The following is a 16,828-nucleotide window of genomic DNA, read 5'->3' on the forward strand; positions in this document are numbered from 1 at the left end:
AGGATGGATTTTACCACTTTGTACACTGATCTTGAAACATTTAGAGTTTAGAAAGGGCAGTGAGATAACATTCAGTTCATTGGAGGTTTTTGAGGGAGTTTTTAGGAACCAATGCTGTGGCTACAGTGTTATTTGAGAATCGTACTGCAAACACCAGGTCAACCCAGCTTTAGGTGGTGAAACCAGTTAACTAGTTTAAGTTGTGTTTTGGAACATTGTTAACCAACCAGGTCCTCACCAGCAAAAATGGATTATTAGCTCTAACCAGGTCAATTAAGGCCTCGATATACTTCAACTGGTGTGACGTAATTGCGAACAAAACCAGGCCAAAGCAAAGTTTGTTTGGAGTTCATTTTGGGAGTTTGAAAGAGCTTGCCAAAGTGAACTTTCCAGAAAAGTTTGCCTCGGGTGGTAAACAACTTTGAACTACCACTGGTAGTTTGACGTCAGGATGTTCGCTAACAGGATCCTGCTACAAAGGTATTTCAAACTTGTATTTACCCCTAAGCGAAGAACGAAAAAGAACTCTGCTTTGAGTATATTGAGGCCTTTAAGAGATCCACTAGCAAGTAGTCTAGCTGGTCAACCACCTCAACCAGTTTAAGCCAGAATACATGAAGAGTTTGGTTCCAAAACGCGATAAACGCCATAAAAAAAAAATTTGTTACTGCAAAAATCAGTATTGTATCTGGTTGGTATTGAAAAGTCAATGTTTAATTATAAGTAAAAATGCGATATCCGCCGTGTTATTCTGTCATGTTTTCTCCCTTTCTTTCCAAACCGCGACAAACGCCAGTCTCCCTTCTTTGCAGAATGCGCAGTGTTGGGAAGGATACTTTCAAAATGTAGTTCGTTACAGAATATATGCCCAAAAATGTAATTTGTAACATATTCCGTTACATTACTTAATCTAAGTATTGTATTCTGAATACTTGGATTACTTCCACAAGTAATACATAATTTCCATTCAACTTTTTGCCTGCAACAATAGAATAATGACAAACAAATAATAATAATTAAAAAGAGTTTAGCTTTTAACACCTTTTACATGACACAGTTTCTTTTCTTGGCCATTGGTTAAAAGAATTTTTTTTTTATTTTTTTTTACAGAAAAACACTATGGGTTTTCTACTATGGTATTCTAACCCTAACCCTAAAAAAAAAAGATTTCAGTGCTTCTGATGTTCTCTTGTATAAGTCTACTTTCCTTATGTAGGCTTCTAGGTCGCTATCAAAACGGCAATCACTTGTTTAGCATTCATGTAAACACTACATTCAGTTTCATCAATCTGAATGAATTCAGTCCGATTGAAACAAAAGTTGTGCATAAACATAATGAATGGCGACTGTAGAAAGCAAAAGCCGAATCCCCGACATTTTGGGTGATCTAGAAATGGGCGGCCGGACGCATTTATTTAGGTCCAAAAAGAAGACATGTCCGGTAAAAAGAGGACGTATGGTCACCCTAACGTTAATGTCAAATGGGGCTAGTCAGTCTTTCAACGGCTCGGGGGCTAGTAAATCAGTCGCACGTCAACTAAGCAGGTAGCTACCGGATATATAACTATAAAATAGCAAGGTGGCCAGTAAAACTACAGCAGACGACTAACGTTAATAAAAAAAAAATGTAAAAAAAATTACTTTAAGATGCTTCTTCAGGTTGGAGATGGAGTCTTTGGACGCTGAAAGGAGGTTAGTTGCTGGCAAGCAGAGGTTGCACTGCACAGTTATATTTCGTCCCCCTCCCTTCTCTTTCTTTACCGTAAAATACTGTTTAAATTTCCAAGATATAAATGCATTCTAGCTCTGCTGTTGTTCCGGCTCCATCTCTAGCTCCCGCTGCACCTCTTCCAAATCCATTGACTGATCACGCACGCAAACCGCGCATTTTTTTCGTTTTCATATTGGGGCTTCTGGGAAATTTTGAGTTGCCTTAATTTATTTAGAGATTGAATAAACTCGTGAAACAGAGAAGTATCGTCATGTAAATGGTAAATGGACTGCATTTATATAGCGCTTTCACAGACCCAATGGCCACCAAAGCGCTTTACAATTTGCCTCACATTCACCCATTCACTCACTCATTCATACACCGACGGGCGACGGCAGCCATGCAAGGCGCCATCCAGCTCGTCGGGAGCAGCTGGGGTTAGGTGTCTTGCTCATGGACACCTCGACACTTGGTCAGGTGGAACCGAGGATTGAACCACCAACCTTCCGGTTTGTAGAGAACCCACATGAACCACTGAGCCACTGCCACCCGTGTAATCCATTGATTTCAACAATGTAACTGTATTCTAAATACCAACTATTTAAATTGTAACTGTAACGGAATACAGTTACTCATAATTTGTATTCTGAATACGTAACGCCGGTACATGTATTCAGTTACTCCCCAACACTGAGAATGCGATATATCCGCTCTCAACCAATCACAACGCACCATTCCACACAATGTAAACAGTAACGGCAGCGCCTTAAATACACCCGGCTTCCTTGTTTTTCTTATCTATTTTGTACTTTTCGATCAACAAACAAACAAAAAAATGAATAATTTTGACGGGATTGATGAACCTGTGGTTGTTTCTGCGGTGGGTACGAAAAATAAGGCATCGAAATCGAATCATTTACGTGAGGAGATTAAGAAGATGAGGCACTCGGGAGGAGGAAACAATTTTTCAATCTTCTTTACAGTTCTTAATAAAAATATTATACTAATAAACTTACGTTGTTGTGTATTTTCAACAGTTTCAGTATGAAAAAAAAAACTTTTATATTGATTCAATGGATTAATTGCATTTTGATTATTATTTTTTTTAAATGGATTTATTGCATTTTGGGGGAAAAAATAATCCGTTTTTATAATAAATCTTTGAAAATCAAAACCTGGATTTTTTTTTTATTTTTTTATTTTATTATGACCTACAAATGCTATGTGAAAGTTTGAAACAGAAAATAGTGGTTTTCATCTTTCCACTTTCTTGGTAGAGCAAACACATTTTTACTCAAATTAATCTAAATGGATTTATTGCGTTTTGGAACCAAACTCTTCACATGTAAATCCAGCTACCATCTTAAGCAGGTTTTAGCTGTATTTTGTAAGCAGGTGGTTACTTTCTTTCTTTTGAGACATTCCTCAAAACATTTACTGTTATGTTCCACAGATGATAGGAAGTCACACAGGTTGGGAACAACACGAGGGTGAGTAAATGATGACAGAATTTTCATTGTTGGGTGAATTCTCCCTTTTAACCTTGGAGCTGCTGCACCAAGAGTAAGAGATGACACAAACCATTACCCAGACAATGGTCAGGTTGAATTCAGTGTGAAGTTCTCAGATTTGGTCTCTCTCTGTTCAGCGTTTCTCCTCCTTCTTCAACCGGTCGTCTTCACTTGGAAAGTTTACTGATGACTCTGATTAAGGCTCCGTTCTCATCTTTCAGCCGCTGGTTATCAGACTTGAGTTCTGTCAAAACCTGAGATTGATGAAGAGACGAGATTGAGAGAGATGAACGCTTTCGATTATTAACTTCAGAACTATTAAGTGTTCATGTGAAATCAAAATTGCGAAGCCCATGAGATAGGGATACACTTTATGATGAATAAAATAGTTCTTGCAGACTACTCATATCTCATGATCTCATGTGACTATATTTCGTTTTATGTGTAAAAAGCATGATTCATTACTCAAACATGATTCAAGTAATCAAACATGCAACGGAAGCTAGTTCATAACACCACAAATTATGATTTTCAAATTGGCCTTTATAAAGGAATGGCAGTTAGCACGGCCATGTGATTGTGTGTGCATGCATGCATAAAGAAGGGAGACCCTTCTCCTACTGCAGTGAGTAAAATAGTGGCAGAACTACACACACTTTAATGGGAGAGCAAACCCAGCCACTCATGCCTTCATATCACATTTTTCAAAACAAAACAACATTTCAACTATCGAAAAAAAAAAAAATTGTGCTAACTCACTTTTAGAAATAGCCAGCACACAAATAGAGGCTCATAGCACTGTGGACAGTACTGGCATTTAGCATGAATAGGATACAATTTGATGTCCTGCTAGGTTTTTAAAGTCACCATGAAATCAAAAAGAAAAAAAAAGACATCTTGCAGTGTTTATTATAAATTATTTATCAGTGCGCATCATTATTTAATTTTGTTTAATATTCATGTCTCATTGTAATCTTTAATCAAAGTAACTTCCCATCCCTCTTTCAGCATCTCTTCTCTTCTCTGATGATGTGTTTACTGGCGTGAGGGCGGGGCAACCCGTCACTCACAGGAGATCCACCAATAGCAAACCACTACCATTTAATCAATTCCCCATGGAGAAAATCAAGCCCCGCCCTACATTTTTTCTTGTTTATGCTGGCTTTAAGCAATAAAGGAACAAATCCCATGTTTTTTTAGAAAGAAAACTTTTAGATACACCAGATAATTTTACAATTACTTAATTTATTATATTCATGAAAAACATAATATTTTTTGATAATAATTAACTCATATTTTTGCATGCTCCCTGAAATCAGATTTCCGTCCAATAAACAATATAGAACATTTCATAAAATTGTGACACCCAGGAAATGACAGCATTCATCAAGCTCATTTATTCAAACCTGTTACCAAAGTTATTGTCAGACAAATTATTATTCTATTATTCTTTTGGTTTTTTGGGTAGTTAATCATTCTATCATAATTTTGTTTGTGTAATTTTGTGTCATTTTTAAAATGATTTGATTGACTTTTTTACTAACTGTGTGTAATATTGTTATCCAATATTCTGTAACCAGTGAGTTTATGTGTCCACAGAGACTGTGAATGTGAAGCTACAGCGGCTGTGAATTGATTTGGACATTGCTGGAGTGTAGAGGCGTTTGGTCATGGGTTTTGGAAGATCTATAAATATCTTCAAAGCCATCGCCTGCAGGAGGAATGTGAAGGGCTGCCCTTCCCCAGACCCAGGAGAGAAAGAGCGAGAAAGAAAGAATGGACGGAAAAGCTTAACCAATGCAAAAGAAACAAATGAAAGAGCGAGACCTGCCTGAGAGGTGTGCATCAGAGGGGCAGAGGAAGAGGACTACAGGGTGCAGCGGACAACAGGAGGGAGGAAGGGACAGAGAAGCGAGCAGAGGACTAGAGATCCTCCGTCTCGGGGAGAGAGGCCGTCTGAGAGAGGCGGGCGAGGGTGCGCAGCATGGCTTTGTTCTCCACTAGGAGGCGCGCGTTCCCCCTGCGGAGAGCCTGCAGTCGAGCCAGAGCGGGAAGGGTCTGGAGATACAGAGAGACCCAGACATGATGAGGGCGAGAGCGAGTGTAAGAGAACATCACAAATGGACAGTATTAGTGTGCTTGAGTTAGTTAAAGCAAAGTCAACACGAAATCCAATTTAACCCAATCAATCTGTTCTTATTCATCAGTGCACATTATACACAAGCAAATTAAAAAAAAAATATATATATATATATAGACCTCAGGGTGCGATTTGCCAGGGGGGATGTGAGGGATTTCCCCCTTTCTGGTCAAAGTATCCCTGCCTCTGCTTAATTATTTTTATCCCCCCCTAAAAGTGATCAGTGCTACTACACTAGTGGCTAGACGGATCACAAAACTTATCACGGGTCCGTGGTTTGATTAAAAGGCAATTTTATTTTTAAAATGCACTCCTTCGGCTGGCTCTGGTATAGCGGCCGCAGCCTCTCTGTAATCACCTCTCTGCAGACTTGCGCAATGTCCCGCCCACGGCGCTATCTGATTGGTTACTCCTCACGAGTAATAGCCTATCAACACTTGCGAGAATGGGCAGTGGAGCTGTGTGTCGGAGGCGTTTAGCGCGGTGCGGTAGACGCGAATTGACACAGATAATGCATCTGTCTTTTCCATCATTCATTTCACTGTAGCTCAGCATCGCGATGTAACGTTAACGTTGTTACTTTAACAGCAGCACAACTGTTTCTACTGTGATGGTTTAACTTTGCAATCAATCCATGGTTCAGCAGACTGATAGAAGTAGCCTAGCCTAAACTAAGTAAAGCGCTGTAATGTGAACTGTCAGTGCGATAGAGCAATAAAATCCGAAATGGACCACCCACTGGAAAGCTGCGGATTTTCCCACAGGAAAGCAGAAAAAGACTGTTTTCCTAGTATGATGCAAAGGCCTACACTATTATGGCAAGACGTTTTAACTTTTATTCATTTCCAGGATATGAATACTTGATATCAACAATTACATTTTTGATATCAACAATTACATTTTTGATATCAACAATTATATTTTCACTAGTGAAATGTCACCATAGACTGCCATTCAAAATCAGTTGTTGATATCAAGAATTGATTTCCTACTAGTAGAAATATAATTTTTGATATCAATAATTACATTGTTACTAGTAAAAATGCGAATTCCTGATATCAATAATTAAATTATCACTAGTCTAAATGTCTATTCTTGATATCAACAACTGAATTGCTACTAGTAAAAAATTTCATTTTTGATATCTGAAAATGTATTTCTGATATCAATATTATTTCAGATATCTAAAATGGCTTTCTTACTAGTAACAATCACATTCATGATATCAGAAATTAACATTGTCACTAGTGAAAATTGAATTATTGTGTCAAAAATGAACATTGTTACTAGTAGCAATTCAATTGTTGATATCAAGAATAGACATTTCAACTAGTGACAATTTAATTCTTGATATCAAAAATAAAGGTTCTCTTACGAGAGGTTCTCTCGTATTGCGTAAGCTAGCTTACGCTGCGGGAAAGATTCATCTTTGCTGAGATATTGAAGCCAAAAAATTATTTCATAATTTGTATCCATTGACAACGCAGTTCCTCTGCGGCAGACCTAGAGCAGGCTAGCTAGCAGCTCATTGGTTCGCTCAGAGAGAACTGCTTAAGCCTATGGGAGAGCGGGGCTGAACCCGCATCCAATGAGAGGCGCCCGCGCGCTCATTGCGTCATGGCCCGCCAGAATGGGCGTGGCTATGGTGTATATAACAGTCTCTCCCAGGCTTATATGTTGATTCATTTCATCTTCAGCAAGCTGCACGCTTCTGCTGTCCTGAGAAAAGCCGTCGCCGTCGAGAAGGCATCACTCTAGCGAGCTCCCGGACCCTGAAGAAGCCGGCAGTCTTCGCCACCTTCAGCCGCCCTGCAAGCTAGCGCCATCCGACGACTGTATCCTTCTCTTTTCTCTATTTATATCTAAAAGAGCCGAGCGTCTTTTTAAAGATGTCTCGTTTTTCCTGCGGCTCTTGCCGCGCTCGTCTCGAGGACGGAGACCGCCATGTCATCTGCGCTCTCTGCCTGGGACTCGAGCACGCAGAACTCGCCCTCGCGGATGGAGGATGCGACTTCTGTGAGAGCCTGCCATTGTCGTCCCTGCGGGCACGACTTCTGGCAGCAAAATCCGCTCCCTCTTCGCCGCGTAAGAAGAAATGCCGCTCCCAGAGGCCGCCGGAGCCCCCTGCGGAACCATGCGGGCCGCCGCCGCCGCTTCCCGCTTCTGAAACTGTCCCTCCCCGCCCCTGCCGGACATACAGTTGCCGCCGAGTGGCCGCTCTGTCGCTTCCGATGACGCCGCGGAGGAGAAGGACTCCTGTTCACTGCTCGCATCAGACAGTGAAGAATGGTCATCTCTCGGATCCACGAGAGAGTCGGCGGGGATCCGCGCCGGGATAGAGGAGGAACTAATGCGCCTCCTCTCACAGGCCGTCGAACGCCTCGGTCTCGAGTGGTCTCCTCCACCCGAGCAGGCCCCGAACCGGATGGACGGCAGCTTTTTTCATCGGCGCTCGACCCCCGCGTGCAACCGGGCCGCCCCATTCCTGCCTGAACTTCACGCAGAGCTGACGAAGTCCTGGAATGCCCCGCTCTCGGCTAGAAACCGCTCCGATATATCCGCCTCGCTGCGCTCGGTGGACGGAGCCGCCGAAAAAGGTTACTCAGCCATGCCGCCCGTTGAGGACTTGGTCGCCGCACACCTCTGCCCGCCCTCTGCTAGATGGCGCTCTTCCCCCACGCTTCCTTCGAAAGCTTGCAGAGCGACCTCGCGCCTACGCCGCCGCCGGTCAGGCCGCCGCAGCGCTACATTCTATGTCTGTCCTCCAAGTATTACAGAGCGATATTCTCCGTGAGTGGGCCGAAAGCGGTAGAAACCCCTCCCCCGCTGTCACGGATCTGAGAAGTGCTACGGACCTCGTCCTTCGCGCCACTAACCCCGACGCGCTCAGTCCCTGGGCAAAGACGAGTTAGTCATCCGCTTCCTCAGGGGAGCTAAGAGGATGAACCCCCCGCGCCCCCCTTCGGTTCCTATCTGGGATCTTTCTATAGTTCTCGAAGCTATGAAAGCACCCCCGTTCGAACCGCTCGAGTCTGTGGACCTAAAATACCTCTCGCTCAAAACCGTTTTTCTGATGGCTCTGTCCTCAGTAAAACGCGTGGGGGATCTTCACGCGCTCTCATCCAGCGCCGCGTGTCTCCAGTTTGGTCCGAATGATTCTGTTGTCATTCTCAAACCTAGACATGGCTATGTCCCGAAGGCGATTGGTACCCCGTTCAGGGCTCAGATTATTTCCCTATCGGCTCTGCCTTCATCCGATAGTGAGCGCGACGCCAATCTCCTCTGCCCGGTGCGGGCTCTGAGATTGTACACTACGCGCGCTGCCGCGTTCAGACGCGCTGAGCAGCTTTTCGTGTCGTTTGGGGGGCGCACCAAAGGTCTGGCCGCCTCTAAACAGACACTGTCTAGATGGATAGTAGACGCTATCGCCTCTGCTTACGCATCTAAATGCCTGCCCTGCCCTCTGGGCATCAGGGCGCACTCCACTAGAGGCATGGCCTCATCGTGGGCATGGTCCTGTGGAATTTCCATTCATGACATTTGTGTGGCCGCGGGATGGGCCTCCCCGTCCACTTTTGTCAGATTTTACAACTTGGAAGTTCCCGCCTTGCAGGCAAAATTACTAGCTGTCTAACGACCAGCTCCCTAAGAAGCTGCATTACTGGGAGTCCCTCACACAACCGGTTCGCCCCTTGTGCTCTCCTTAAATGCTTATACACTTCATGTGCCCGCTCTGCCGGCCTCATAGATGCTTATGTATACACTTCATGTGCCCGCTCTGCCGGCCTCATAATACATTCACTCCACGTTAAAAATCCCCCGGTATCACCCTGGGATTCATGAGTGGATTCATAGCGCGCACGGCGTTGACCAGGTGTTCCCGCAGCGTAAGCTAGCTTACGCAATACGAGAGAACCTCTCGTAAGAGAACGAATCGGTTACCTAACGTAACCTCGGTTCTCTCTAGAAGAGGGAACGAGTATTGCGTTCCCGGCCGTGCTTGCGCTACTAGCGTTTCGCTTCACGCTGAAATAAATCAACATATAAGCCTGGGAGAGACTGTTATATACACCATAGCCACGCCCATTCTGGCGGGCCATGACGCAATGAGCGCGCGGGCGCCTCTCATTGGAAGCGGGTTCAGCCCCGCTCTCCCATAGGCTTAAGCAGTTCTCTCTGAGCGAACCAATGAGCTGCTAGCTAGCCTGCTCTAGGTCTGCCGCAGAGGAACTGCGTTGTCAATGGATACAAATTATGAAATAATTTTTTGGCTTCAATATCTCAGCAAAGATGAATCTTTCCCGCAGCGTAAGCTAGCTTACGCAATACTCGTTCCCTCTTCTAGAGAGAACCGAGGTTACGTTAGGTAACCGATTCGTTTTTACTAGTAAGAATTGTATTTCTGATATGTGAAATTGGAATTTCAACTAGTAAGAAATCAATTCTTGATATCAAGAATTGATTTTGAATGGCAGCCTATGGTGACATTTCACTAGTGAAAATACAATTACAGATATCAAGAATTATAGTTTTTACTAGTTGCAATTCAATTGTTGATATCAAGAATTATCATTTTAACTAGTGAAAATGTAAATGTTGATGTCAAGAATTAGCATTGTTACTAGTGAAAATGTAATTCCTGATATCAAAAATTGCCATTGTTACTAGTAGAAATATTATTCCTGATATCAATCATTATAATTTTAACTAGTGAAAATGTAATTGTTGATATCAAGTATTCATATCCTGGAAATGGATAAAAGTTAAAACGGCTTGCCATAACACTATAGCCTATTTATGTTTAAGTTGACACTACGTTGTGCCATTTAATTTTGCCATTCATAAATAAGTGTTTTGACATGTCAAGCCGAGTGGCACTATCCATGGTACTGGGAGGGGGATTTAATTCTTGCGTGTTTTTTCGTTGTGCGTGATCACAGTTCATATAAGCTATTAGAGTAAAAATATTGCGTTAGGCTACTTCATGAGTTAATAAGAAAAAAGATTTTACAATTCCTGCAAATGCAGTGATGAAGTTCATGTTCTCATGATTTTTTTTTATGAATAAAACTTTTTCAAAACATCCCCCCCTCTGTTTTTTTTTTTCACAAATCGCACCCTGTATATAGTTATGAGTTCATCCAAATGTACATGCTCTGCCGCCTCCAGTGGCATACTGCTAGGTCTTGATCGCCACCCACAAATAGTGATGTCACGCATTATCATTCTTATCAGGTGTAATTAAGTAAGTAGCCTACACTGGGTAAAAACAGTGGGTAACACTTTATTTTACAGTGACTTTGTAATAGGAATTTATGCATAATTACATGCAACTTAACCCTAAACCTATCCCTAATCCTAAACTTAACTCTAGTACATGTAGTTCATCGTTAATATTGCTCAGAACTTAAATGTATTATTACACTGCAATAAGGACACTAAAATAAAGTGTAACCAAATATTGTGTAATATCAATGATTATAGTAATGATGCTATTTTTTTTTCTATTCAGATATCTATCATTTTTATAATACATGTTCTATGCCTTGCTGAAATATTTATAAAATGTTAAAACATTGTGTGAAATAAATAAGAAATTATTTTATTATATAAAGTATATATTACATTAAATATTCAATTAATCTTTCAACTGTATATTTATGTCATTCAGAAAGTGTCAAGTGTTAAGTATTAAGTAATCGTTCACCCTGGTCCAGAAAAGTTAAATCATTAAATATGATGTAATATGAACTAAACACTCATATAGATAGCATTTCATATCTGTAAACTTAAAGGCTTCTTAAACACTTTTTCCAAGTCAAAATTCAACTTTCTTCAAGTTCATTTAATTATTTTTTCTTACAGTCAAATTTGAATTGCAATTCTGCATCCTGTTTGCTTTCTCAATTCAAATTAATGAGATAAACTGGAATTTAGAGAAAATATTAGGTTAATTCTGAATGGCACAAAGTCTTCAATCTGATTGGCTGAATTCTACAGGATGTCCAGGAGACGCGTGTGTCGCGTTTTTTATCGGTCCGCCTGGAAACAAATGTCGTGACACAAAAGTCCCTCATGGGAGAAGAAAGCCATCGGGTTTACAACTGTGACAATGAGCGCTTACCAGGATCAACTAAACGTTGAAATATAAAAGTATGTGAAGTTCGCAACTCCATTGTTCCAGTAAACTTGCACAACGTTCTTGAATGAACAATTTATAAGATGCATACCGGTCTGTTATTGTTGGGACATCAACTTTACATTTTCACGCGCCTAAACATGATGCGGAAAACAAAAAGACCTGTGATTGGTTGCGTTACATGTCGGTCAGACGTCCTCTAGGGCGGTCCATGGCCAATGAAAGCTGCGATAGAGTCCAGACCTTCTGCCGTCACTGAAGTTCTGGCTACGCGAGACTAGGTTAAAACTGCTTCATATAGACACATTTAACCATAATAAGTATGTCACATTATGAGTGTTTTATGTTGACTTTAGAAAGGAAACAGAAGCATGCAAAGACAATCAGCTGAGAACATAAATCTGAGTTGGATAAACTACTGACACAAAGCACATGCAACTGTAGTCATTCACAAAAAGGACAGGAGAACAGGCCTGCACACATCTTCATGACCACTTACATTAAATCAAATCAAGCTTTCTACTAAGGGAAGTTCTGCCATCAGCTTTTAAACAGTAGTAATCACCACTATTTTGTTTTATAAAAGCCTCACACAGCGCAGTGTGGAGATTAATGATCGACATGAGGCATTTGTGGTCAACCTCAAAAAACTTCCTGAACCAGCATGTGGAGAAACCCTGAGGTTTGACACCGTTTCCAAACGTGGTTTCCCGGCTTACGGCTCTGGGTCCAGACCAGTTGAGTTTCTCCAATGCATGAAAACCAACAGAGAACTGCAAGGCATCCAGCATCTCTTCATAGCGCTTTCATGATTCATGGTTTTGTCTCTACAACAAGCATCTATAGTCAGATATTTGAACAGGTTTATTCTCTAAAATGACGTATTGCTTTGACAAACAGAGGTAGGCATGTCATATCAGGCATCTCAGTTAGCCATGACTCAATTTGTCACAAAATGGTTTCTAGATGTGTTGAGGACAAATGGCTGAGGCATCCATATTTGTCCTCAACACATCTAGAAACCATGTTGTGACAAATTGAGTAAAATCCTTTACTCAGCAGCTCTGTTACAATAAAGCTTGCCCCTTTATAAAGGTTGCAAAATGTTTGTTTTTTGTTGCACTGATGCCATGGAAGAACCGTTTTTGAACCTTTTACACTGTAATTGAACTGAATTAAACTGAATAACAACACTGTCTTCTCTAGAGCTGCTTATAGCTGAATTGAACTCGTTTCATAATTGATGAACTTTACACAGTTATTGAACTGAACTGAATCAACACTAAACTGAATTGAGCTGAATAATGACACTATTAACACTGAACTGAATTGAGTTAAATAACAACACTGTCTTCTGTAGAGCTGCTTATAGCTGAATTGAACCCATTTCATAATTGATGAATTGTACAGTTATTGACCTGAACTGGATCAACACTAAACTGAATTGAGCTGAATAACGACACTATTATCTTCTGTTTATAGCTAAATTGAACCCATTTCATTAATGAACTTTACACAGTTAATAAACTGAACTGAATCAACACTGAACTGAATTGAGCTGACTAATTTTTAGAGCTGCTTTACAGCAGAATTAGTAAGTCACTCTCATATATAATGAATTTTGATAATTGATTACGTTATTTTCCTGTGTATTACTGTGAAGTTGCATTGAAACAATCTGTAGTGTATAAAGGTGACTTGACTCGTTGTCTTTATAGGATAATAAGCCTGTTATCAAGGAATTACAGTAAGAGATCAAGTTATTTTGAGAGCTTTACAGAGAAAAAAATTGAGTATGAATACAAACGTGCGACTAAGAGAGACATAAAGTGATCTAAATGACCCACACCAAGTTGTACTGCCGTGAGTAATGGGTGTGTGTTGGTGTGTGTGTGAGAGCAGGCAACCACGCGTGGGGCAAAACCACTCACCATCTGCCCCTCTTTCCCCCAGTCCATCTGAGGATGAACTCAGGACTGGTAGCGAAACCTCACTGAGGGCGTCTGCTGGGGCAACAGTGACATCACTGATCAAACAAACACAAGTGCTTCTCATTTCTAATGTTGAAGTGAGAGTCTGTTGGACCTACCCATCGGCGTTTGAATAGCTGCATAAATACATGATGTTCTGGAACTAAAGCTCTTTGCACATTTGCAATATAATTGACACTGTCATCCGCATATCTCGGCCGAATCTAATCAACTTTGAACTAATCTGAGTCGAAACCGCCTAGAAACCTTGTTTCCTCAATTGCAACATGGATGAATTATCCCACTGAGCCTGGCAGACTACAGCAGCCGCAGATATCTCATCTGCCTCACACTGATTTAGCCTTTCATACATTTGGCACTGTGTTCTTCTTGGCCCCTCAAAATGCCAGCTATGTGCAATTACTGCTGGAATGCTGAACAAAAGCCGTGCCGTGTCTCTGTGCTGGCTTCGCTTTGGCCCCGGCGTGGCTGAAACTAGGTCACCGTGTATTACTTCAGCTGTGAGAAGCTACAGAGCTTCGCTGACAGCACTGATGCAGAGCGCATGGCTAGTGGCAAGCATGGTGGCGGCAGAGTTGGCTAACATGGGTTAAAACAGGCATGGTTGATACATTAGCTGTTAAACTACGAGGGATCTGACCTTTTCATCAGTTAATTCAAACAAACTGTCCTTATCAATTTTGAGGTTAACATGCTCTCGAAAGTCACCCCACTTCAGGCTCAGAATAATACAGCAAAGCCACATTTACTGTAATAGAAATTGTCCTTTTACCTTTAATTCTTCTTCCATGTCTGAAACCTTTTTCTCCAATGCTTCTTTTTCCTACAAAAGCAGACGAAAAAAAATACTTTTACAATTTTCAAAATAAACTATAAGATAATAGATAGAATCAAATAAGTAACTTTATATTAGATATCTTTAATGTACTTGCATTAAGAAAGTTAATTGTTAGGTACAATGTCCTTGTGTTCCTTTTTTTTTTGCAGTGTAATTGTATATTAAAGTACTGAGTAATAAGAATTAACTGCATGTACTTTTTATAGGGTTGAGGTTAGGATTGGGGTTTGGTTTAGGGTTAGTTGCATCCCATAGTGTTGGCCCAAATCCATCCCATAGCTGATACAAGATTCCACACGTACCAGATGTGGGCCGGATTTGGCCCGACACTATATTGCTGTCTGGGATGTAAGTATGCACAATTTTTAGTAATTACTATAGTCACTGCATGTAATGTGTAACAAGGACACTGTAAAACAAAGTAATAATGTAATAATGCCAAAATGTTACCCGAAAGGGTACAGGGACAGGGTGGTATGGGTAGGGTTAAGGTGTAAGGTGTGTCATTATATATGTGATTATATAAATTAACTACATACAGGCATTTTAAAATATAAGTACAATGTAAAAAACAAAACAAAAAAAACATGTAGCTATGTACACAATGGGCCCTATCTTGCACTCGGCGCAAATGACTTTGTACACTGATGCATGTATCATTCCTATTTTGCACCCGTGCAAAGCGGACTTTTCCCTCCACAGACACACGTCGGTTAACTAAGAAATACACTTGCGCTCCCCGGGGCGGTTCAGCGCAAAGAGGAGGCGTGTTCCGGCGCAAACTTTCCCTCATGCTATTTTGCTGTTCTATAAAACAATTGCGCCACTGACCAGAAAAAACCTAGTCTAAAGTCAGTAGCGCGCTGCGCGTTGTTCATTATGCTATTTTAAGGGCGCATGCTTGGCCATAATCAATGTAGCGTGTGCACAACGCGCATACACTTTGATTCTCTCATCTAAGCAGCAGTTTTCATTTTTGCAAATCATACATTATTACGATAGATAGATAGATAGATAGATAGATAGATAGATAGATAGATAGATAGATAGATAGATAGATAGATAGATAGATAGATAGATAGATAGATAGATAGATAGATAATTTATTGTAAAAGCATACATGAAGCTTACACATTTACCCAAATTATCATACGCCTGTTTAACAGAAGTTAATTTGGGTGGGTTTCTCCATCCCCAATGTTACTTCTCTGTTTTACGGCCCTGACGAGAACGTTGCTCTCCTCGGCTGTGAACCGCTCCTGTCGCGCGCCTGGCAAATCCGCCGTTATAATAGGAATCCGCTTTAGAACAAGCGCACCTGCTCTTAAAGGGAATGTTGGATGACGCTCTGATTGGTTTATTTCACGTTACGCCCAAACCACACCTATGAATAATGAAGCTACTTCAGACCAACCCCTTTTAGATTTGCGCCAGGCGCAAGAGGCATTTATCCCGCCGGGAAAATAGCAACAGCGCCGGGATCCGCCCACAAAGTTACTTGCGCTTTACGCTTTGACACTTGCGTTTCAGATCGTTAAAATAGGGCCCAATAAGTGCATTGTATCGAACTATTCATTTAAATGTTAGTACATACTAGATATGCAAAAATAATTTGTAAAATTCAAATTTATTTAAATAATTAATCATTTATTTAAATTGATGTAACAATACTTGATTAATTTTCTAAATACATATTTATCCAAATTAAATTCAATTAAAATCCAGATGTTAAAGCAGAATAAAGAATTTTAACCCTCTGGGGACCAGAAACGCGCCCGCGCGTTTTGCCGTTTTTTTTTCACATAGCAGAAAAATAGACTTAAAATACTCTGTTGATTTTGATCGTACATATAAGTGTTATACATCAATCGATCCTGTTAATTGTCTATTATTTTTCTGTATACTCACAATAAAAACAAAGTTTTGTGCTTTTTGTCAAATAAAGAAAAATAAACATGATGCGAGTTTTGCCTTCTCTCTGTCAGTGCAGTCCATTCTGAAACACGTCCGAAAAATTAACTCTAACTCTGCAAATACTTGTCATACAGGCACGAGAGGTTTTTCTTTATGAAGCTTGAATTCTCTTCTTTTTAATGATGTAATTTATATAAAAAACAAATATTCTCAGTTTATGTAATCTGTATGAAAAGAGAGTGCTGTCAGATTTTTTTTCCCCAGCTCATTACACTTCATTACGCGTTAATCTGACACGCCCACGGAGGACGCGCGCTATTCAAACGCAAATGTCGAGGCAAGCCATGACAACGCCCACATCAGCCGTTCCACCGCGGCGGTAAAATGTGGGGTGTATTTGCTGCCTTTTACCGCCAAGAGGCGCTACAATCATAGACTCTGAAAAGTGTTTGTTTATTCTCTCTAATGCGTAATCTGCTGCCGCACCGCACTGATTCAGAGCGTTTGAAAGCTGGTAGCAGAAGAATTCAACAAGTGAAACGTAGTTAAAATAATTCATAATCACAATACTGAAATTAGGCTAC

General features: G+C 40.9%; 1 protein-coding gene across 7 annotated transcripts in view; it reads right to left on the reverse strand.

Annotated features, from left to right (window-relative positions):
- Window positions 1-3,129: 3,129 nt before the first annotated feature.
- The window catches only part of LOC130073010 (protein phosphatase 1 regulatory subunit 12B), a 37,594-nt gene continuing 23,895 nt past the window's right edge, over window positions 3,130-16,828 (reverse strand). For 2 of the 7 annotated variants that reach the window (XM_056238380.1, XM_056238379.1), the window contains 3 exons: window positions 14,265-14,315; window positions 13,433-13,504; window positions 3,386-3,476 (listed from right to left, as the gene is read on the reverse strand). In XM_056238380.1, coding sequence (XP_056094355.1) covers window positions 13,472-13,504; window positions 14,265-14,315 — 84 coding nt within the window. In that variant the 3' untranslated portion in view covers window positions 3,386-3,476; window positions 13,433-13,471. Of the gene's footprint in view, window positions 3,477-4,690; window positions 5,281-13,432; window positions 13,508-14,264; window positions 14,316-16,828 lie in introns of those variants that run through there. The other 5 variants (XM_056238378.1, XM_056238375.1, XM_056238376.1 and 2 more) reach the window with 3 other exon arrangements.

This window comes from Rhinichthys klamathensis, unplaced genomic scaffold (genome assembly GCF_029890125.1).
Source record: "Rhinichthys klamathensis goyatoka isolate OS25496 unplaced genomic scaffold, OSU_Roscu_1.1 h1tg000521l_1, whole genome shotgun sequence".
NCBI lineage: Eukaryota > Metazoa > Chordata > Actinopteri > Cypriniformes > Leuciscidae > Rhinichthys > Rhinichthys klamathensis.